This window comes from Podarcis liolepis (assembly GCF_965112155.1).
Source record: "Podarcis liolepis genome assembly, chromosome: 15".
Taxonomy (NCBI): domain Eukaryota; kingdom Metazoa; phylum Chordata; class Lepidosauria; order Squamata; family Lacertidae; genus Podarcis; species Podarcis liolepis.
In genome coordinates this window covers 11,009,026-11,031,275 of record NC_139566.1, presented here as the reverse complement: position 1 = coordinate 11,031,275, position 22,250 = coordinate 11,009,026, and the positions used below count along the sequence as shown (strand labels likewise).

The window sequence follows — 22,250 nt, the reverse complement described above, 5'->3', positions numbered from 1 at the left end:
GGAGGAGACTCTTGAGAGTCCCATGGACTGCAAGAAGATCAAACCTCTCCATTCTGAAGGAAATCAGCCCTGAGTGCTCACTGGAAGGACAGATCCTGAAGCTGAGGCTCCAATACTTTGGCCACCTCATGAGAAGAGAAGACTCCCTGGAAAAGACCCTGATGTTGGGAAAGACGGAGGGCACAAGGAGAAGGGGAGGACAGAGGACGAGATGGTTGGACAGTGTTCTCGAAGCTACCAGCATGAGTCTGACCAAACTGCGGGAGGCAGTGGAAAACAGGAGTGCCTGGTGTGCTCTGGTCCATGGGGTCACGAAGAGTCGGACATGACTAAACGACTAAACAACAACAAGGCACATAAGCATATTGATTCCAATTTTACAAGTTCGCAGGCATAGCTTTTTCACTGTTAACAATATCACCCGTAAGACTCACCACCACATATTAATTGACCCTATTCACCATACAGCTTTACATGTGCAGTTTGTCCGGTGAACATTGTAACAACAACAACCCAGGGTTTCCCACCTAAATCAGCTGACGTGGACCTGAGTGAAAACTATATACACAATATTATCCCTGGTGGCCAGGGTGAGAACTTCAATACATAACAATGGATGATGTTGGATTTCCAACCCCAGCCTGTCTGGTCAGGAATGACGTGAGCTACAGTTCAACCACATGTGTGGAAAACACCAGGTTGAGTGAAGCTGCTGTGAGTAAGTAAATAGTCACCGGCTTTATAAATGGAGGTTCCCCTCCTGGCTGTTTGGAAAGAGAAGGCAAGTCCTCCAGGACCGGACCCCAGCCCCCTCTGTCCTGGTCTCCAGTGGTTCTCCTGAGAAGCCCTGTAGCAGGTGGCAATGGTTGCTTTTCTGGGTGGAGGCTATTGTGGCTGTTGGCTGAGCAATTGTGGCTAGTAGCCTTAACATCATGAACATAAGAAAGGCCTTGTTGGGTCCTGAGATTTGCCCAGACCTGCAGAAACCAACCCGGTACTGCTAGCCGGTGCTTTTTCCCAAGGAAAATAGGTGCCGGAACTCACCACGAAGTTGTTACCATTAGTTGCCGGGCAACTCGGGGCAGCCCTAAACAGAGGCCGGTTTGGCAACAGCCGCATCCATCGCCCACGGAGGTACAAGATGTCTCCCTAGCTGGTTTCGGGGCCGGCCCTGGTTCTGGTACCGTTCAAATAATTGCACCCCGCCTCCCTCATTCTCTGAGATTCAGGTAGACGGCTAGGGCATCTCAGAAGGACCCTCGTGGTAACATGTCCACGTGCAACGCTAGAGGCCTGACTGCAAAGCTTAAAGCCTACTGCTGCTGTACGGGAGATGGACTGAAGAAATAATAATTGGCCCCAGCCCATAGCTCAGTTGTGGCTAGGAACAGCTAGAACCTAGGTGGAGTCATAGTAAACAAGTGCAGACTCACACATGCTGGCCAGCTTCCATTTTGACTCACGATGTTTGTTTTGGGCTTCTCAGAAGTACGTAAAGGCAAGAAGCAGGCAGAGGACGTGCCAGCCTGCAATGGCACCCACATGAGAGGGGCTGGAGCTACGCTCCGGCTGAATAAAAGCACTGCTGCTAGTTACTGTATTTTTCTGTGTCTAAGATGATGCTTTTTGCAAAAAGGCAAAAATTGGTGTCGTCTTATACACTGGATAGTGAATGCAAAGGGGGGACGTGTGATTAACGGCGGCAGCAAGCAGGAGAATGGCAGCGGCGATTGGGCGGGTGATTGGTGGCTGCGGCAAGGCGTGCTGGAGATTGGCTGTGGCTGCAGCAATTGGGCAGGCAATTGGTGGCTGTGGCAAGTGGGCGGGCGGGTGTTTTGTGGCGGCGAGCAGGCAGACAATTGGCGGCTGCGGCAAGGTGTGCGATTGGCAGTGGCTGTGGCAAGCGATCGGCAGGGGCGGGCAGGTGGGTGAGCGACTGGGGGAAGTGACCTCCCCCACCCTCCAAAAAAGCTAAACAACTTAATTTCTTAATTTTGGATTTTTAAAAAAGGGGGTCGGCTTCTACATGGGGGCATCTTAGACATAGAAAAATATAGTATCCACACACCGATCACGGTCTCTGCGCTTCATTTGCTCTAAAAGCTTCCAGAGTACAGTGGTACCTCTGCATGCGAACGGGATCCATTCCGGAGCCCCGTTCGCATCCTGAAGCGAACACAACCTGCGTCTGCGCGTGTGCGGTGTCGCAATTCGCCGCTTCTGGGCATGACATCATTTTGAGCGTCTGCGCATGCGCGAGCGACGAAACCCAGAAGGAACACAAAGCTACTTCAACCTGAGGTATGACTGTATATGTTATCCATCTGTTGGCTTGGCATGAGCAGAGCAGGTTGTGGCAGGACAACACTGTCTAATAAAACTGAAATATTTAGAGTGCCTATTAAAGTTCTAATAAAAAAATTCCTTCCAGTAGCACCTTAAAGACCAACTAAGTGAGGTTGATGGACTTCCATTTCATGCGGCTCAATGTGGTGCCTTCCATGGTTCCAGTTACAGATAGGTAGCCGTGTTGGTCTGCCATAGTCAAAATAAAAAAATTCCTTCCAGTAGCACCTTAAAGACCAACTATTAAAGTTCTGTTATGGAGATTTAAAGTTATGTCATGGAGATTAATGGCTTCCTTTTGTGTCCTGTTTCTGGGCCGGGCCTGAGCTTTAAAGCTCTGACACACCTCTGACACATTTTGTTTTTGCCCTCGTGCTTCCCCCACAAAACTCATTCTTTACTGCTGAATCGGAGCAAACGACAGCGCATGGAAACTCCAAGTTGCTGTTTGTCTTGATTCAGCATTAAAGAACAAGTTTTCCAGGAGAAAGCAGCAGAGAGAGAGAGAGAGAGAGAGAAGAGGAAGAAAAGCGCTTGGACAGGGAGCTTTAAAGCACAGACCTAGAGTTGTGAAGGACCCTGAGGACAATCTAGTCTAACCCCAGGAATATGCAGCTGTCGCTTACGGGGATCAAACCTGCAACCTTGGCGTAATCAGCGCCACACTTTAACCAACCAAGCCATCTAGCCTGTTTTCTGAAAGTGCAGGGCAATAGGTAAGTTTGGCTGAACCCTTAAACAATCGCCTGTCGCTGCTTCATCCCAACTGTTAAAGAATCCCAGACTGAAAGGAATAGGACTGAACTTTTAAGACTTGGACGAACCAACAGGAAAGGTGCTATTATTCCCCCGGCAGCTGAGCCCAAATCTTCACAGCATGGGGAGTGTATAAAGGGGAGGGAGGAAATGTTTGTCTGGGGCCATAGGCGTAGCTGGGGGGGGCAGGGAGGGGCAGCTACAGAAATGGATTGATTATACCTCTCTTTTATTAGAAACCACATCCAAATTCACTGCAAGTGGGTCACACCCAGCAGCTCAGCTTGAAAAGTGTTTAAGGAAGGCAAAGAAGGATCAGGCTTTTGTGGGTTCAGTTTTCCCTGAAGTTGGCATACTTACAGGACAGGGAATACATAAATCTTATGGGGCAGGCAAGTTGGAAGTGCATTTTAAGCCTTTAACCCGACATCTTCTGGTAGCAGCAATACTAATAGTGGCCGGTTCACTAGTCAGACTGCATATTCTGATTCCTCAGATCCCAAGTTTCTTTCCTTTTTAAATACCGTATTTTTTGCTCTATAAGAGTCACTTTTTCCCTCCTAAAAAGTAAGGGGAAATGTGTGTGCGTCTTATGGAGCGAATGCAGGCTGCGCAGCTATCCCAGAAGCCAGAACAGCAAGAGGGATTGCTGCTTTCACTGCACAGCAATCCCTCTTGCTGTTCTGGCTTCTGGGATTCAGAATATTTTTTTTCTTGTTTTCCTCCTCCAAAAACTAGGTGCGTCTTGTGGTCTGGTGCGTCTTATAGAGCGAAAAATACGGTATATGCTTAGTTGTAGAGGGTTTGAGGCTTGTGGGGTGTATTGCCGGGCTGCCAGACATTTACCAGGCTGCCATGAGGGGGAAAATGGGATCTTCTTAGAGAAAGAACATCCATGCTCAATGGCAGTCTACCTCTGAGTGCTTGGTGCTGAGGGACACAAGCGAGTGAAGGGCTGTTGGCGCCTGTGCTCTATTTATGGGGCTTTCCCAAAAGCATATACCTCCCCTGGGGGGCACTGAAATTATCGGGGGGGTAGCTTTGGGTGCAATTGGGGGGGCATTAAATAAAAATAAGGGGGTGGCAAAAGCATAGAGAAAAAAAGGGAAGAATAATTTGAGAAAGCGTTTGTACGTGTTTGATGTGTTGCGTAATGGCGCCCAATGTAACATGGAGTTAAAGTCGTAGTGGTTATTTTCCACATAGACACTCAAAATGCAAGTTAACTCTGTGTGTGTGTGTGTGTGTGTGTGTGTGTGTGTGTGTGTGTGTACGTACACACACACACACACACACACAGTGGTACCTCGGGTTAAGAACTTAATTCGTTCCGGAGGTCCGTTCTTAACCTGAAATTGTTATTAACCTGAAGCACCACTTTAGCTAATGGGGCCTCCCGCTGCCGCTGCGCCGCCACCACACGATTTCTGTTCTCATCCTGAGGTAAAGTTCTTAACCCAAGGTATTATTTCTGGGTGAGCGGAGTCTGTAACCTGAAGCGTCTGTAACCTGAAGCGTCTGTAACCCGAGGTACCACTGTGTGTGTGTGTGTGTGTGTGTGTGTGTGTGTGTGTGTGTACACCGATTGTAAACAGCTAATTGCGGTGACTGAAGAATGCTGCTGACAAAAATACAATGCAAATTTGTCACTGCATCTTTCTGTTTGTTTGCTTAAAGAAAGTAGATATCTGGGGGGGGGGGGACAGAGGCTGGGTAATTTTTTTTCTGAAAAGGGGGCTGTAGGCCAAATAAGTTTGGGACCCTCTGCCCTCGATGGAGACCCCTTTGGGTCTTCTATGCCACCCACCTGCTCTCTGGCACTTGGGGTAAATGGGAGCACCACACAGCCCACACAAAGCCCCCATTTCTGTGCAAACAAAGTGATTAATTAAGCCAGTGATGGCCAAACTCGCCCCTCGAGCTGTTTTGGGACTACAGTTCCCATCATCCCTGACCCCTGGTCCTGTTAGCTAGGGATGATGGGAGTTGTAGTCGCAAAACAGCTGGAGGGCCAAGTTTGGCCATCACTGAATTAAGCGATCTGGCCTGTTGCAAAATATCGCAATGTGGAGAGGTAATTAGTTAATGCCTGTTGCAGCTGCTGAGTCAAAAGGCAGAGAACCCATCGTTTTGTCCCCGTTTGCCCTCTCCTTCCTGAGTTCAGCAGTGCCTCTGAACTGGTTGCAAGCAAGAAGGGTTGGTGGAGCAAGAGCCAAATTAGTCCTAATGGACTGCCGAGCTCATGTTCTGGATTCCAGCCGGCCATGCCCTTTCTCAAGATACTCCGTTCCATTTCCACACCCACACCAAACACCTCCATGTGGGAGGCAGCCTGCCTTTTGAACCTAGGAAAGGAGGAACAGGAATTGCCGAGACAAGCCTGAGGAGAGCGTGACCCAGGCTCATTTCAAAGTTTGATTCAGACTCCCTGGCCCCAAAAGCAAGGAGTGGCTGTCCTCAAACTCCCCCTAAGGGAGAGGCTGTAGGAGTGCAAATATTCAGAGTGTGGGGTCAGGTGGGATTACTATGAGGAATTATAAAATCAAGCCATTGTGTCCACGATGAATGCATTGTGTTGACTGGGTTTGATACATTGACAATAATTTCTGATCAAATCCCACAACCCTCTGCATCTCTGGCCATTTCCTCTACTACCCATCTCTCTCTTCATAAGTCACGTACACAGCCCAGTTGCTTCACCAGGCAGGCTCCTGGGTCATCAAAGATAGTGGGCAAGTTTCTTTGATGTGGGCAAGTTTTCTTCTGATATGTTAATCCCAGGATGTTAATCTTAGGGCGGGGAAACAGATCTCACACGAAGGTGATAATGATCGCTGTCCTCCTGGCAACCCTTCTTATCATGCATATTGTTTGTTTATCACCTCCATGGTTGCCAAATGCTCTCCTTTGCAGTTCTGTTCTTTGTTTACCCCGTGCTTAATTAGTTTTGGTAGTTTAACTTTGTTCCCACGTGGGGTTTGTGGAAATGCTCAGAAGAAATCTGATTGGTTCTTACGAACACCCTGTAAAAAGTTCTTTTGTGAATAAAACGACCTGGGCCGAGGGGGGGGGGAGAGAGAGAGAGAGAGAGAGAGAGAGAGAGAGAGAGAGAGAGAGATTATTATACGCACCCTTCCCAGAGTCTTGCTGGTTCAAGCCTCTGTGTGTATTCTTATTACCGGTAATCAGAGTTCAATCTTTCCTTTACTTTGAGAACACCTCACAGGCAGGCAATGGCTAGGACAGGGGAAGACGGAGAGATGAGGAGTATCTGAAGAAGTGTGCATGCACACGAAAGCTCATACCAAGAACTAACTTAGTTGGTCTTTAAGGTGCTACTGGAAGGAATTTTTTTTATTTTGACTATGGCAGACCAACACGGCTACCTATCTACAACTGGAACCTCTGGGTGTGTTAGTGTGTTGTTGTGGTGGTGGTTGTGATGTAGCCATTCCATGCAGCATCAGGAGCAGATCATGGAGATGAAAATAAGCGAAGGCTGCTGGATCAGGCAAATGGTCCATCTTAGTCAGGCACCTTGCTCTCACAGTGGCCTGCCTGGTGGCGATAAGAAGGCAGCAAGCGGTATCTGAGCATAAGAGCAACTCCTGGACCCTCAGGGTCTGTTGGTTTCTGTTTTGCCACTGAGCAGCTGAGTCACAAGGCTCTGTTTACATTCCACATATTCCATACTGTTGGAAGTCTCATGGGAGACGGATGTGATGTACTGGTTTCCTGTTCCTTTGTTGTTCAGTTGCACTCTGCTTTTATAGAGAGAGGATGTATTTTTCTTTCCTGTCTGCGTAGCGAGAAATAAAACTCTTTAGCCATGTAGCCATAAATTTCATCACTTCCCTGTGCTGGAAACTCTCCTGAACGGGAATGTGCCTGAGGCCTCATCAAAGGCTCAGGTCGTTAATTCCGAAGGACTTGGCTGGAGGAAAATGAGCTTTAATAGCTTGGCCGAGCGGAGAGCCCGACATTTTTGGTCTCGGGCCCAGAAGAACGGCAGAAGAACGGAATGTGGTTATCTTCTCTGTGTGTCATCGCCAACTCTGCAATGCTACTGTTATAAAAGTCATGTTCCACCCTCCCTCTCTGCAAGTCCAGAGGGGTTCCAGACACGCTCCTGGGGTCTGTCGCGGGTGGCGCTGTGGTCTAAACCAGTGGGCCTCTTGACCTTTCAGATCTCCAGTCTTTGGTCACACCTGGGATAAGAAGTTGTGGGCAACCCTTGATGGCTCTCTATTGTAATGCTGGCAGCTCTGCCCTTCCCTCAGCCAGCCAGCCAGGTTTGCGTAAGGCAGATCAGGAATCCCCTTGCAGCTTAAGTTCTGCCTTCGTATCACAAAGAACCCCAAACCTGAGCATTTATTAATTTCTATGGTGGGGGACCCCCCCTCCCTATTTCTATAGCACTATTAACTCTCCCCTCCTGTGGACACATTTGCCGGCTTCTAATTTTAACTATGGATCGTTATAATGGCTCTAACCGTGAAAGAAAACGACGTGTCCTGGGAAAAGAGGACATATGGCAACCCTATTTCCTCCATGAATTTGTCTTTTAAAAGCCACCCAGGTTGGTAGGCATCAAAGCCAGACGCTCCAAGTGTCCCTATTTCCCAGGGATTTACAGAAGCCGTCCCAGTTTCTGATTTGATCCCAGAATGCCCCCGCTTTTCCCTAGGACGTCCTTATTTTCACTGGAGAAATGTTGGAGGGTATGGAGTTATGTGACCCCGCCGAGCCAAGGAGATAAGTAACTTTACAACTTTTAGAAGACATCTGAAGGCAGCCCTTGGGGAAGTTTTTTTTTAAAAAAAATGTTTAATGTTTTATTATGTTTTTATATATGTTGAATGCCGCCCAGACTGGGCTACCCAGTCAGATGGGTGGGGTGAATAATAATAATAATAATAATAATAATAATCGCTCGCTGCTCCTTCACCTCACCCTTCTCTGCAGTGTTCCCTTCTCCAAGCACCTCCCATACCTGGTCTGAGTACTCAAAGAAGGAATTGTACGTGGGACGTGGGTGGCGCTGTGGGTTAAACCGCAGAGCCTAGGACTTGCCAATCAGAAGGTCGGCGGTTCGAATCCCCACGACGGGGTGAGCTCCTGTTGCTCGGTCCCTGCTCCTGCCAACCTAGCAGTTCGAAAACACGTCAAAGTGCAAGTAGATAAATAGGTACCACTCTGGCAGGAAGGTAAAGGGCGCTTCCATGCGCTGCTCTGGTTCGCCAGAAGAGGCTTAGTCATGCTGGCCACATGACCTGGAAGCTGTACGCCGGCTCCCTCGGCCAATAAAACAAGATGAGCGCCGCAACCCCAGAGTCGGTCATGACTTTACCTAATGGTCAGGGGTCCCTTTACCTTTACCTTAAAGGAGGCAGTAGGGATGCACGTGGCACTGTGGTCTAAACCACTGAGCCTCTTGGACTTGCCAATCAGAAGGTCAGCGGTTCGATTCCCCGTGATGGCGTGAGCTCCTGTTGCTCGGTCCCAGCTCCTGCCAACCTAGCAGTTGGAAAGGATGCCAGTGCAATTTGATAAATAGGTACCGCTCCGGCAGGAAGGTAAACAGCGTTTCCATGCGCTCCTCTGGTTTCGCCAGAAACGGCTTAGTCATGCTGGCTACATGACCCAGAAAAACTGTCTGTGGGCAAACTTCGGCTCCCTTGGCCAGTAAAGCGAGACAAGCACCTCAACCCCAGAGTCGTTTGCGACTGGACTTAACCGTCAGGGGTCCTTTACCTTTACCTTTAAAGGAGGCAGTGGAAGACAGGACTGCCTGGCGTGCTCTGGTCCATGGGGTCATGAAGAGTCGGACACGACTAAATGACTAAACAACAACAACAACAAACTACACCTCCCAGGCTTCTTTGGGGGAAGCATCACACATGAGCAGTTCCAAAGGCAGCAATTATGGTTAATGCGCAACAGCGCCTTTTAAAATTACACCCCACCCTTCCATGGCCAGCTTGTGCGTTCCCTCTTCATTTCTAATCTTATGAATAATGTGCAAATTAGTAACAGCACAGAAACAAGCCTTGGGCACCAAACAGAACTAGTTTTGGAAGTCTAACCTCCTGGTTGAAGCCAAGAGGAATCAAGTGAATCAGCAGCTTATCTCTCAAGCTCGGAGACAGAAGGATCCCACAACAGGAAACAGTGGAACTCGTCTATTCCCAGGGAACAGCTTGTAGGTCACCAAGTATCTCTCTAGATCAGGGGTCTGCAACCCGCGGCTCCGGAGCCACATGTGGCTCTTTTACACCTTTGCTGCGGCTCCGGGGCGGATACTAGCGAGGGGAGGAGGCGCATTGTGCGCCCCGACACTCCCCACTGTGGCGGGTGCTGTACTGGCTGTGACATCGCATGGGGGCGTTGCATGCGTTAGTCATGCACCGTCCCGACGTCACCTTCCTGCCCGCTGTCAGATCACGGCTCCGGAGATATATTTGTTTTAAATGTCGTAATGGTTTTGTGGCTCCCAGTTTTTTTTTCTTCGGAAACGGGTCCAAGTGGCTCTTTTTGTCTTAAAGGTTGCAGACCCCTGCTCTAGATGGTTGTGGGGCTTCCAAAAAACCATAATTGCAGCTGTCTCACTCTTCAACGCATGGCACAGGGTTGAAAGATTTCCACACACATGCACTCATGAGGGCTAGTAACTTTTAGTGTATGTGTTCTTAGATCAAAACTTATCTCTTTGGGACAGCAGATTCCTCAAGAAGAGGCCTCTTTAGCAGAAGGAAAAGTATATGAAGGTCTAGAAAGGCTTGTTCTCACCACGTACGGGCAGCTTCCCTGTTCGTTTTTGTCTCAGATATGTGGCTTTGTCCTGTGGCCAATGTCAACATGATGATCACAAGATGCTTATGATAGCCCCTCAGGCAGATGGGTTTAAGGGGTGCGGGGCAGAGGGCGAGACAAAAATGTGGAGGTAGAATAATCTACCAAGAGGTAGTAGCCGTGAGGTATAGCTCAGTGGACCTTTCATGTTCAAAGGCTGTGTGCCTCTGAAGTGACAGACCGAAGGCCTATTGCAGATATTAATATTGTGTGGTTTGAAGCGACTGGGTGGTGCATAAGAACTAGGCTCCTTTTGGAAGTAATCATTGTCCAGATCCATAAAAGTTTTATTCAAACTTTACTTGCAGAACCCTTCAAAAAACAGTAAATCCAGCAAATGCAAAATACAGTTGTTGTAAATAAAAATATGCCCTTTTCCCTTATGGGGTATCCAAGAGCCCATATAGAGTCCTTACATAGGTTCCCTATTGGTAGGAGAAAATAACAGAGGCCAACCAGAGAATATTGAGAAGCAAAGCAGCTAGTAAGCTTGATCTTTATTGATCTGTTGCAACAGGGTGCTACCCTCACACGCAGGAGAGGAAGAGGACCCCCCAAAATGCCGTGCAAGGGCTTATAAAGACTTTTGAAATTCCCATTCTCTAGATCAAGACCACCCCCAGAAACATTATGCATACATCACAGAAGGGGTATAACCTAAGACCACCCCTCAGATACATCCCACCTACACCACAGAAATTTAAATGTTGTTTTTCCCTTGTCCTTGTTTATCTCCTGTCTAGCAGGTTACTTGATTGGATTTCCTGGGGAGCCTGGCCATTCTTTTGTAGTGGTAAAATACTTATTTCCTGGGCCAGGTCACAAGCTCACACCTTATTCATCTCTTTGAGACAGGATTTGTGAGGAAATAGACAATGGGGAGGCTTTTCCAGTTTAACCTTGCAGAGAAAGGATTTGGTCAGTTTAGGAATCAAAATGGTTCCAGGATGGTCTTCCTGTGTTGATCTATGTATGTGCAGTTATGAACATTACCATATATCTAAGACCATAAAATTCCTATCACACATATACATCCCAAATATCAAAAGGTCTTGTGCAATGTCCAGCACAGGCTCAGCATCTTAGAAATAAAAGATCGCTCCAGAAATCAAAACAGTGTCTCTCTCTCTCCCATTCCAATCTGCTTTAGGCTGCCTAAGGCTATGTCCCTCTTGGAGAGCCTTTATTATCACATCCTTTTGTTCTCTGTGGCTTTCAGAGAATGACAAACAGCCACCACCCTTTCAAGATGAGGATTTGCAACTCCTTGCCTTAGTCACATGGTCAAAGGTTACATTCAGTTTAGAGTAACAGAAAACCATCAACAGGTAATCATTTAGGAGCTTAGAGTCCCTCAGAAAGGGGGGGGAACCCATGTTAGCAATACAGTGGTACCTCGGGTTAAGTACTTAATTTGTTCCACAGGTCCGTTCTTAATCTGAAACTGTTCTTAACCTGAAGCACCACTTTAGTTAATGGGTCCTCCTGTTGCTGCTGCATCGCCGGAGCACGATTTCTGTTCTCATCCTGAAGCAAAGTTCTTAACCTGAAGCACTATTTCTGGGTTAGCGGAGTCTGTAACCTGAAGCGTATGTAACCCGAGGTACCACTGTACACAGTCCAGTGTACACAATTTCAGAATTGTTAAGTATAATTGGTTTAATTTACACTGAAATTGAATGTCTGTGTAGTGGAATGAAGGTTTAACATTGAGAATGGCTAAATACGTGTTGGACCATGATGGCCCATTGGCACAATCCAATAGGCTCTGAAATGCTGATAGATTTCCATGAGGATTTTTTTAAATATAAAAGTTGCAAATGGCTGCAGAATGTGTGTTGCTGGCATCTGTCTGTATCAAAAAATCATGGAATGTGTCTTCGGGGGTGAAGTAATACTGCTGGAGAATCGCAGCGCCTGCTGTGGCTGCAGAGACTGGTAACTCATAACTGCTGCCTCCTGTGCTGTTTTTGCTGCGTTAGCAGGCACCAAAATAACCTCTCCAGGGAACAGTCCTGGCCAGTGTGGCTGGAGGTCCTGGGCTGCCCAGACGGCAATATCCCCCTCTTCACCTTGCTGACGTGGTCCAAAGGAAAGCAGAGCAATAAGTTTCGTACCAGCTTGGCTGCAGGAGTCGCCAGAAGGAGGCGAAGAAGGCGCCATCCAACCGTCTTAGGGACTCCACTCCAGATTTGTGTAGGGTTTTCCCCTTCGCATTTTCTTATCCCAAAAATGCAAAATGTGGGGAACTGGGAAAATGAGAAACGGAGTTAATGCAAAGGTGTCAGGGAACTGACATTGGAGCCAGAGGCGGAGGGAAGGCTCTCAAATGATGCTGGAGAAGGGCCCAGCAGGGAGAGAAGCAGCTCAGCAGATGGGGAGGCAGATCAGCGCAACACCAGGGATGGGGGGGCAGAGGGGGGAATCGGAGAGGGGGCTCCAGGACTCTTCGCCGGACACCAGCGGGGAGAGCACGGGTCCTCCGCTGCCCGCGCCCTCCCTGTGCGGAGGACTTCCGCGCAGGGAGAGTGGGAGGAGACTTGGCGTCAAACAACTTTTATGTTGGAGAAGGTTTGGGAGGCGCCCACTGACGGATTCTGCTAGCGACTGAGGCAGCCACGAAGTGAAGGGCTGTCCAGACAGAAAGGTTTAACAAGGCAACACAGCCAGGAGTGGCGGTAACTTACGCACGAGCAACCCCACACTCATTACAAAAGGTCTAGCCAAGTCTGGTGCAAAAGGCAGGGCAGGCTGAGATGGCACTGGGCATCAGGAAGGAAGCTAGTTTGGGCCTCTAAAATTCCAGGGAATTGAACGATCATGGTGTTGTAAACAAAAATTGCCCTTTTCCCTTATGGGGTATCCAAGAGCCCATATAGAGTCCTTACATAGGTTCCCTATTGGTAGGAGAAAATAACAGAGGCCAACCAGAGAATATTGAGAAGCAAAGCAGCTAGAAGGCTTGATCTTTACTGATCTGATCCCCTCACACGCAGGAAAGGAGGAGGACCCAGAAAAATGGTGTGCAAGGCCTTATAAAGACTTTTGAAATTGCCACCCTGTAGATCAAGACCACCCCCAGAAACATCATACATACATCACAGAAGGGGTGTAACCTAAGACCACCCCTCAGATACATCATACCTACGTCACAGAAAAGGCGGTCTAAGCAGAAATTTAAATGTTGTTTATCTCTTGTCCTTGTTTATCACCTGTCTGGCAGGTTACTTGATTGGATTGCCTGGGGAGCCTGGCCAGTCTTTTGTAATGATAAATACTTAGTTCCTGGGCCAGGTCACAGGCTCACACCCTATTCAAACACAGACAGGATTTGTGAAGGAAAAGACAATGGGGAGGCTTTTCCATTTTGACCTTGCAGAGAAAAGATTTGGTCAGTTTAGGAATCAAAATGGTTCCAGGTTGGCCTTCTTGTGCTGATCTATGTATGTGCTTGGTTGGTACACTTATGAACATTACCATATACCGGTATCTAAGACCATAAAATTCCTATTACATTGGGAAGAAGAAGAAGGGGACTGCCTAAAGCGCTTGAAATCCACTCCATCATTTCTGCCTGCCAGAAGTGTTATACTTCAAACCTCGGTTGTTGTACGTAATCCATTCCAGAAGCCAGTTTGGCTTCCGAAATGTTTGACAACCGAGGCACAGCTTCCGATTGGTTGCAAGAGCTTCCTGCACCCAAGCGGAAGTCGTGCTGGACGTTCGACTTCCGAAAAACGTTCGAAAACCAGAGCATTTACTTCCAGGTTTTCGGCGTTTGGGAGCCGAAATGTTCCAAAACGGAGCCGTCCAGGAACTGAGGTTTGGTTGTACTTAATAAATTGTACAAAGTACAAGTACAATAGGTCCATGCCAGGTCGATGTTTGAGCTGCAGCTTTGGCCCGGAGGATGGCAGCATGTCATGTTGTCGATGGCTCCTGGCTAACCGCCCAGGAAATCACAAACACAGAGAGAGAGAGAGAGAGCGCACTTTACAGTTATTTTATTTCAACCGGAACACAATAAGACTCAGAAAAAGCATCTTACTCTCAATCTGATGTTGCACAGAATAAAGCTCCCCTCCCCTCCGTTACTTAGGGTTGCCATATTTGGAAGAGCAAAAAAGAGAAGAGTTTGGATTTGATATCCCGCTTTATCACTACCCTATGGAGTCTCAAAGCGGCTAACCTTCTCCTTTCCCTTCCTCCCCCACAACAAACACTCTGTGAGGTGAGTGGAGCTGAGAGACTTCAGAGAAGTGTGACTAGCCCAAGGTCACCCAGCAGCTGCAGGTGGAGGAGCGGAGACGCGAACCCGGTTCCCCAGATTATGAATCTACCGCTCTGAACCACTACACCACACTGGTGTAGTGTGTGTGTGTGTGTGTGTGTGTGTGTGTGTGTGTGTGTGTAGCTGGCTCAGCTGGGGATCAGGAGCCTCCCAACTGCATTGGTGCACACACACACACACACACACGCGCACACACACACACACACACACACACACACACAACAGAAACAAAAACCCCTGAACATTTCTTGTAAATACATAGAGGTAACAAAAAATGCAAAAACCAGGGGGGGAAAAATAAAAAATATATATTATTTATTTATCTGTATATTACATGTATATACTACCTGTATCTTCCAAGCATCTCAAGGTAGATTAGGCTACCAGATGGTGACTGAGCCAAAGGTCACCAACTGAGCTTCATGGCTGAGTGGGGATTCGAACCCTGCTCTCCCAGATCATAGTCCAGCACAGGGATGGGGAACCTCGGGCTGGGAGGCCAAATGCAATCCTCTAGGACTCCCTCCCTACTAGCCATGACCCCTCTCATCACAACATATATACCCCTAACCCGTCCTGTTTTCCCTGGATGGAACATGCCCTTGACCCAGAATATTGTGTCCTGTTCTGGGCACCACAATTTAAGAAGGGTGTTGACAATCCGGAACATGTGCAGAGGAGGGGAACCAAGATGATCGAGGGTCTGGAAACCAAGCCTTATGAGGAACAGTCGGGGGAACTGTGTATGTTTAGCCTGGAAAAGAGGAGACTGAGAGTGGATGTATACACGAGGGATGTGGGCGGGAATACCATCAATAAGTTAGAAATTAAGTAGTTATAACAAAAGAAAAAGAAAAACCCTATGTAAAAATCACATAGAATTTTTTTTGCTCTCTGGTGCCATCTGCTGTTGCATCTTTATAACGCATTCAAAGCATTGTTTCTTGACTGATGGAGCTGATTCCAGAGAGTAGATAGGATAGCCATCTTCAAATATCAAAAGGGCTGTCACGTGAAAGATTAAGGAGGCTTGTTTTCTCCTGCTCAGAAGGGTAGCACTCAAACCAATGACTTCAAGTTACAAGAAAGGAGATTTCGAGTAAACATCAGGAAGAACTTTCTGACAGCAAGAGCTGTTTGACAGTGGAACAGACTCCCTCGGGAGGTGATGGACTCTCCTTCCTTGGAGGTTCTTAAGCAGAGGTTAGATGGCCATCTGTCATGGATGCTTTAGCTGAGATTCCTGCATTCAAGGGGTTGGACTAGATGACCCTCAGGGTCCCTTCCAACTCTACGGTTCTGTTGACCTCTCACCATGCCTCACAGATAGAGGATAGAGAATCGGGTGTCTGAATGTGCGTCTCGAAACTAGCCTACAGTATACAGTTGTACCTCTGGCTAAGAACTTAATTCGTTCTGGAGGTCTCTTCTTAACCTGAAACTGTTCTTAACCTGAAGCACCACTTTAGCTAATGGGGCCTCCCACTGCTGCTGCACGATTTCTGCTCTCACCCTGAGGTAAAGTTCTTAACCTGAGGTACTAATTCTGGGTTAGTGGAGTCTGTAACCTGAAGTGTCTGTAACCTGAAGCATCTGTAACCCGAGGTACCACTGTACAGTGGTACCTCTGGATGCGAACGGGATCCGTTTCGGAGCCCCGTTCGCATCCAGAGCAGAACGCAACCTGCGCCTGAGCATCTGTGCGTGCGCAGGTCGTGTTTCACCGCTTCTGCGCATGCGCGTGATGCCATTTTGAGCATCTGCGCATGTGCAAGTGGTGAAACCCAGAGGTAACATGTTCCGTTACCTCTGGGTCGCCACAGAGCGCAACCCGAAAACGCTCAACCCTGAAGCATCTTTTTTTCAATTTCATTGTTCTGCATGCATGGGACAATGACAATAAAGATATCGTATATCTTTGGGACGCGGGTGGCGCTGTGGGTAAAAGCCTCAGCGCCTAGGGCTTGCCGATCGAAAGGTCGGCGGTTCGAATCCCCGCTGCGGGGTGCGCTCCCGTTGCTCGGTCCCAGCGCCTGCCAACCTAGCAGTTCGAAAGCACCCCCGGGTGCAAGTAGATAAATAGGGACCGCTTACTGGCGGGAAGGTAAACGGCGTTTCCGTGCGCTGCTCTGGCTCGCCAGATGCAGCTTTGTCACGCTGGCCACGTGACCCGGAAGTGTCTCCGGACAGCGCTGGCCCCCGGCCTCTTAAGTGAGATGGGCGCACAACCCTAGAGTCTGTCAAGACTGGCCCGTACGGGCAGGGGTACCTTTACCTTTTATATCGTATATATCTTCAACCTGAGGTATGACTGTACTAAGGTAAGACTGGCATTATTTGCCCCACCAACTTTTCCTTTGGCACCGCACACCACTGGCACACGGCCCCTGGAAGGTTTTGCAGAAGGCAACATGGCACATAGGTTGGGAAACGCTCCCTATCTTGCGCTGGGTCTTGTCACATTGCAAGGCAGTTGTTGGGTTACGTCAAAGTGTGTGTAGCGTGTGTGTGTGTGTGATTTCCTGATAAGCAGGTCTCAACCCTTCTGCGCATAGGTGCGACTTCTCTCAAGATTTGACGAAATCATCATGAGGACTGTGGGGGCCAGCCTTTTCCTCCTCTTCTTCCTCCTTCAGGTGGTCGCAGATGCCACAGGTGAGTGGAAAGGGCCACTGTACTGTGAGGGAGGGGAGACATAAGGATTTAAGAGTGTTGCTGGGCTGGGTCATCTAAGGGCAGCTCTAGAGAGAACAGCCCTCTGTTTCAGGGAGAGGGGAAGCTGGTGCTCTCCAGTTGCTGCTGAAGCTCAGGGGAGTCGGAGTCCAAGGACACTGCTGAACTACAACTCCCATCATCCCTGCCCATTGGCCATTCCGACTGGGGCTGATGGGAGCTGGAGTATCAGTCGGCAGAGGAACCAACCCCCAAGGCAGGTCGCCAGGAACGGATAAGACAAGGAAAAGTCCTTACCATCTGCTTTTATTCAATATTTACAGAGAGAGAGAATGTTTAGAAGATTACCGTATTTTTTGCTCTATAAGATTCATTTTTTCCCTCCTAAAAAGTAAGGGGAAATGTGTGTGTGCCTTATGGAGCGAATGCAGGCTGCGCAGCTATCCCAGAAGCCAGAACAGCAAGAGGGATTGCTGCTTTCACTGCGCACCGATCCCTCTTGCTGTTCTGGCTTCTGAGATTCAGAATTTGTTTTTTCTTGTTTTCCTCCTCCAAAAACTAGGTGCGTCTTATGGTCTGGTGTGTCTTATAGAGCGAAAAATACAGTATACGTTAAAATATTTTTCTAAGAAAGATGTGCTAATATGCTTAGGATAAGAATGTAAAGTATATGTACAAGCTGGAAAAGGAAAGAGATAAAAGAAGTACAAACAACGATATATTTGGAGAATGCAAGGATAAATGTGGAGATAGAGATTTAAAGAAGTCGAATTGTGGCGGAGAGAAGCCGCGGGTGGGGGGGGGGGAATGCTATGCAACAAGTATATTTGTTTTCAATGTTTTTGAACTGTGTTTATTTGTTCTTTTTAAATTTCACCCCCCCCTTTCTGTTGATGTTCTGTTTTTGCTGTATTATTAAAATAAAATAAAATAAAATAAAATAAAATAAAATATTTACAGAGAGAGGGTTGGAAATGCAGCTTCTTGGAATAATGGCGCTGCCCCGAGTAAATCTCCCCTCCCCTTCTCTCCCACATCCTAATTCGTCATCCTTTCTACGGATGGCGCTGAGGCCCCTTTGCTTCTGAGCCCTTTGCTCTCCTACTTTTAAGGCTCGCCGGGTCCTGGGAGATGGTGGGTCTGGAATGCTTTCTAGTGATAACGTGTCAGCCAGCTGCTCTGGTTCTGCCCACTCATCCTCCTCCTCCTCTCCCATTATTTCCCAACTTTCCCCCTCATCTTCCTCTGAGCTGTGAGCTTCACTCAAACCCCTGTTGTAATTTTGAGCTGCCTCCTTCTTCTCTGGAAGAGTCAGACTGGGGAAGCAGTCGCCCCCATTCCATGCCCTTGCACCCTGGCCTGACCTGCAGTCTTCCCATGAAGGCGTAAGGTTGGGCCCTGTGAGAAGAGGGTTCTCGATTAGATGGGGCCCCTTGGCTTGATCCAGTTTGAACAGTGTCAACAAAGAGCCCCAAGTTACAGGGAACCAGGCAGAGGGCCTTCTCAGTAGTGGCACCCGCCCTGTGGAACGCCCTCCCACCAGAAGTCAAAGAGAAAAATAACTACCAAACTTTTAGAAGACATCTGAAGGCAGCCCTGTTTAGGGAAGCTTTTAATGTTTAATCGGTCATTGTATTTTAATGTTTTGTTGGAAGCCGCCCAGAGTGGCTGGGGAAACCCAGCCAGATAGGCGGGGTATAAATTATTATTATTATTATTATTATTATTATTATTATTATTAAATGTACATAGAGTTCCAGCGCTGAGGGCCTTCTGGTGGTTTCCTCATTGCGAGAAGTGAGGTTACAGGGAACCAGACAGAGGGCCTTCTCGGTAGTAGCGCCCGCCCTGTGGAACGCCCTCCCACCAGATGTGAAGGAAATAAGCAGATATCTTCTCTTTAAAAGACATCTGAAGGCAGCCCTGTTTAGGGAAGTTTTTAATATTTAATGTTGTATTGTTTTTAACACTCGATTGGGAGCCGCCCAGAGTGGCTGGGGAAAGTCAGCCAGATGGGTGGAGTATAAATAATAAATTTATTATTATTATTATTATTAATCTGCTCATTTCTAGGGCAGAGGGAGAGAGCTCAGTTGGCAGAGCACGGGGCTCTTAATCTCAAAGTCGTGGGTTCGAGCCCACCTTGGGCAAGAGATTCCAACAGGGGGTTGGAATAGATGACCCTCATGGTCCCTTTCAACTTTTCTATTATTATATTATCATTATTATTAACAATAGCATCCTGCCTTTCCGCCCGCATTAACGTCAATTCAGGAAATAACAGACCCTCCAAGTGTCTTGATTTCCCAGGGACAGTCCTGGAATTACAGAAGTCCCAGTTTCTGATTTGATCCCAGACTGTTACGCTTGTCGTTTTTGAAGGATGTCCCTATTTTCATCGGAGAAATGTTGGAGGGGGTGCAAGCTAAGGGACACTGGTGCTGTCCTCAAGGTTGAGGCCTTGTAGTGTTAATGTTTCCAGTGTGTACAACCAGAATTTCTCCTTTTTTTGTTTTTATACTAATGTTGAGGGATCTGTGGGCGTCCCTACAGCAGTTATAGCAATTAACTGCAATAGCAGTTAACTAATTTATGATTAGCTGCACCCTTCCCAAACCCAGATGTGGTGAGCTGAACTTAAGATTGGAAAAAAGAGAAACCGCAATTATTATTTTGTAATTTGTTGAAAGAATACCTCGCCTTTCCTCCCCAAGGGAGCCCAGGGCACAATTTAAAAGCACAATCACAACAGAAGCATCTTAAAACAGCTAAAACATTCCAAAAGCAATTTGTGTTAAAATAAAATAAAATAAAATAAAATACAAACATTCTAAAAGCAGTTATGGCTAAAAGCAGTCTTCCATCCAGGTATCTTGAGTTGCCTCGAACACTAGCCTTCAGTCAGCAAATGCCCTGGCTAAACACATAACCTCCAACATTTCTCCGATGAAAATAGGGACGTCCAAGGGGACACGGGTGGCCCTGTGGGTTAAACCACAGAGCCTAGGACTTGCCGATCAGAAGGTCGGCGGTTTGAATCCCCGTGACGGGGTGAGCTCCCATTCCTCGGTCCCTGCTCCTGCCAACCTAGCAGTTCGAAAGCATGTCAAAGTGCAAGTAGATAAATAGGTACTGCTCTGGCGGGAAGGTAAACGGTGTTTCCGTGCGCTGCTCTGGTTCACCAGAAGCGGCTTAGTCATGCTAGCCACATGACCCGGAAGCTGTACGCCGGCTCCCTCAGCCAATAAAGCGAGATGAGCGCCGCAACCCCAGAGTCGGTCACGACTGGACCTAATGGTCAGGGGTCCCTTTACCTAAGGAAAAGGGGGACATTCCGGGATCAAAACAGAAATGGACGGCTTCTGTACATACAGGTCTGTCCCTGGAAAATAGGGACACTTGGAGGGTCTGAAAACAGTTATTGGTTGTTAAATTTGAACAACAACAACAACAACAACACATATGTTAGGGAAGGCCACCTCAGAGCATGTGCAGAGCACCCCCTCTGAAAGGAGCCATTTTCCTCCTGCTGCTCATCTTTGTGTCTTTTCCATCTCTCACCTAGCGAGCTCCCCTTGCGCACCCAAGCGTGTCGGCCCTGGTGCCATGGTGTGCGTCTGCAACGCAACTTACTGCGACATGATGGGCCCCCTCTCCCTCCCGCCCGAGGGCACCTTCGTCAAGTACCTGAGCAGCAAGGCTGGCAAGCGCCTGGAGCGAAGCAATGGGAAGCTTTTGGCAAACAGGAAACGCTCAGGTAAGGAGGGCCTTCTCTAAACAGGTGGGTTGGAGGAAGAAACATGCCACTCCATCAGGCTTTCTCTTCCTCCGCTGTTGCCTGGGAGTAGCTGTGCCACCAGAATGCCTCAGCGAGAGAAATGGGAAGTGAGGCTCATCAGCCATCCCCAAAGCCCAGCTCCATCAGGTACTTCTTGTCCCTGAGCTGTGCCAGCTGGTCATTATAACTGCCTAATAACTGGTGCCCGATTTAATTTCCTACTTTCTTCCCTTCTTGTCCCGTCTCCCTTGCATGTCATGTTTTCTTAGACTGTAAGCCTGCAGACAAGGACTGCAATGCTTTAATTTCTTTCATGTTTTTATTTAAATTGCATTCAATTTCTTCATGCATAGGGACGCAGGTGGCACTGTGGGTTAAACCACAGAGCCTAAGGCTTGCCGATCAAAATGTCCGCGGTTTGAATCCCTGCGATGGGGTGAGCTCCAGTTGCTCGGTCCCTGCTCCTGCCAACCTAGCAGTTTGAAAGGACGCCAGTGCAAGTAGATAAATAGGTACCGCTCTGGCGGGAAGGTAAATAGCGTTTCCGTGCGCTGCTCTGGTTCGCCAGAAGCGGCTTAGTCATGCTGGCCCCATGACCCGGAAGCTTGCACTTTGAGGTGCTTTCGAACTGCTAGGTTGGCAGGAGCTGGGACCGAGTAACGGGAGCTCACCCTGTCATGGGGATTCGAACCGCCGACCTTCTAATTGGCAAGTCCTAGGCTCTGTGGTTTAACCCACAGCGCCACCTGCGTCCTGGCTTTGGGATTGCTCTCCTGCAATACCTCAGACATGCGGTTTATGAGCATACGTTTGCGCGTTTACCTTGTGCACTTAGGAACATTGATTTTATTTGTGATGCTTTAGAATTTTTATAAGACAATAAAGGACAGCGTACCACATTTGGCCAAATCCTGAACCACATCAGACCAATTTGCGGGGCAAGGAGGATTGATTCCACGTTGATCCCAGAATACCTGGGTCAGGGCGGGCCTCTTATGTCAATCCCTAACATGCTGACGAAACAAAACCTGGCAGGAGTCAACAGAGCCGTCTTTAGCATATGCGCCGCCGGGATGCAGAGCTCCGCCCAGCGCTCCCAAATTTAGTTTAGCCCCCATGAATTTCTAATTACTCCAAAATGTGTTTCTCGCTTAGCATTTGTCGCAAAATGAAGAAAAAATGCAGCTTGCGGAATTCATAATGTGTGTGCGCTCTAGGTGCTTTTTTGCGGAAATTGAAAACTAAAATTGTGTGCTGAAATGCATGTGAAGTAGAGCCCTAAGTACTAAGCAGTTAGTCAAAGAAAATGCCGACAATTAGCGAAAATAAACATTATTTTTATAACGAATGCTCTAAACGAATTTGAACTGTAAGTGATGAAATTAAAACACAATTTGCAATGTTTCACTCGGGGTCAGCGGCACCCTTGGCACGACTGATCTCAGCAGCGTGAGATCAGTCGTGTCAAAGGTGCAGCTGACCCCACTGCTGCTGCTGGGCGCCCCCCAGAATTCGGTGCCCAGGTGCCCCACACCCCTTGCACCCCCGGGTAAA

General features: G+C 48.0%; 1 protein-coding gene across 10 annotated transcripts in view; it reads left to right on the top strand.

Moving 5' to 3' along the window:
* LOC310694491 (lysosomal acid glucosylceramidase-like) overlaps positions 1 to 22,250 on the top strand; it is a 54,985-nt gene that overhangs the window by 4,409 nt on the left and 28,326 nt on the right. For 2 of the 10 annotated variants that reach the window (XR_014519730.1, XM_083477580.1), the window contains exons 1-3: positions 349 to 714; positions 16,801 to 16,900; positions 20,484 to 20,675. Coding sequence is in view for 9 of the 10 variants with exons in the window: in XM_083477580.1 (XP_083333706.1) it covers positions 613 to 714; positions 16,801 to 16,900; positions 20,484 to 20,675 (394 nt within the window). In the remaining variant the exon portion in view is untranslated. Of the gene's footprint in view, positions 1 to 348; positions 719 to 760; positions 1,135 to 1,210; positions 1,230 to 1,281; positions 1,489 to 1,831; positions 1,925 to 2,711; positions 3,063 to 4,614; positions 4,633 to 16,800; positions 16,901 to 20,483; positions 20,676 to 22,250 lie in introns of those variants that run through there. The other 8 variants (XM_083477587.1, XM_083477586.1, XM_083477588.1 and 5 more) reach the window with 8 other exon arrangements.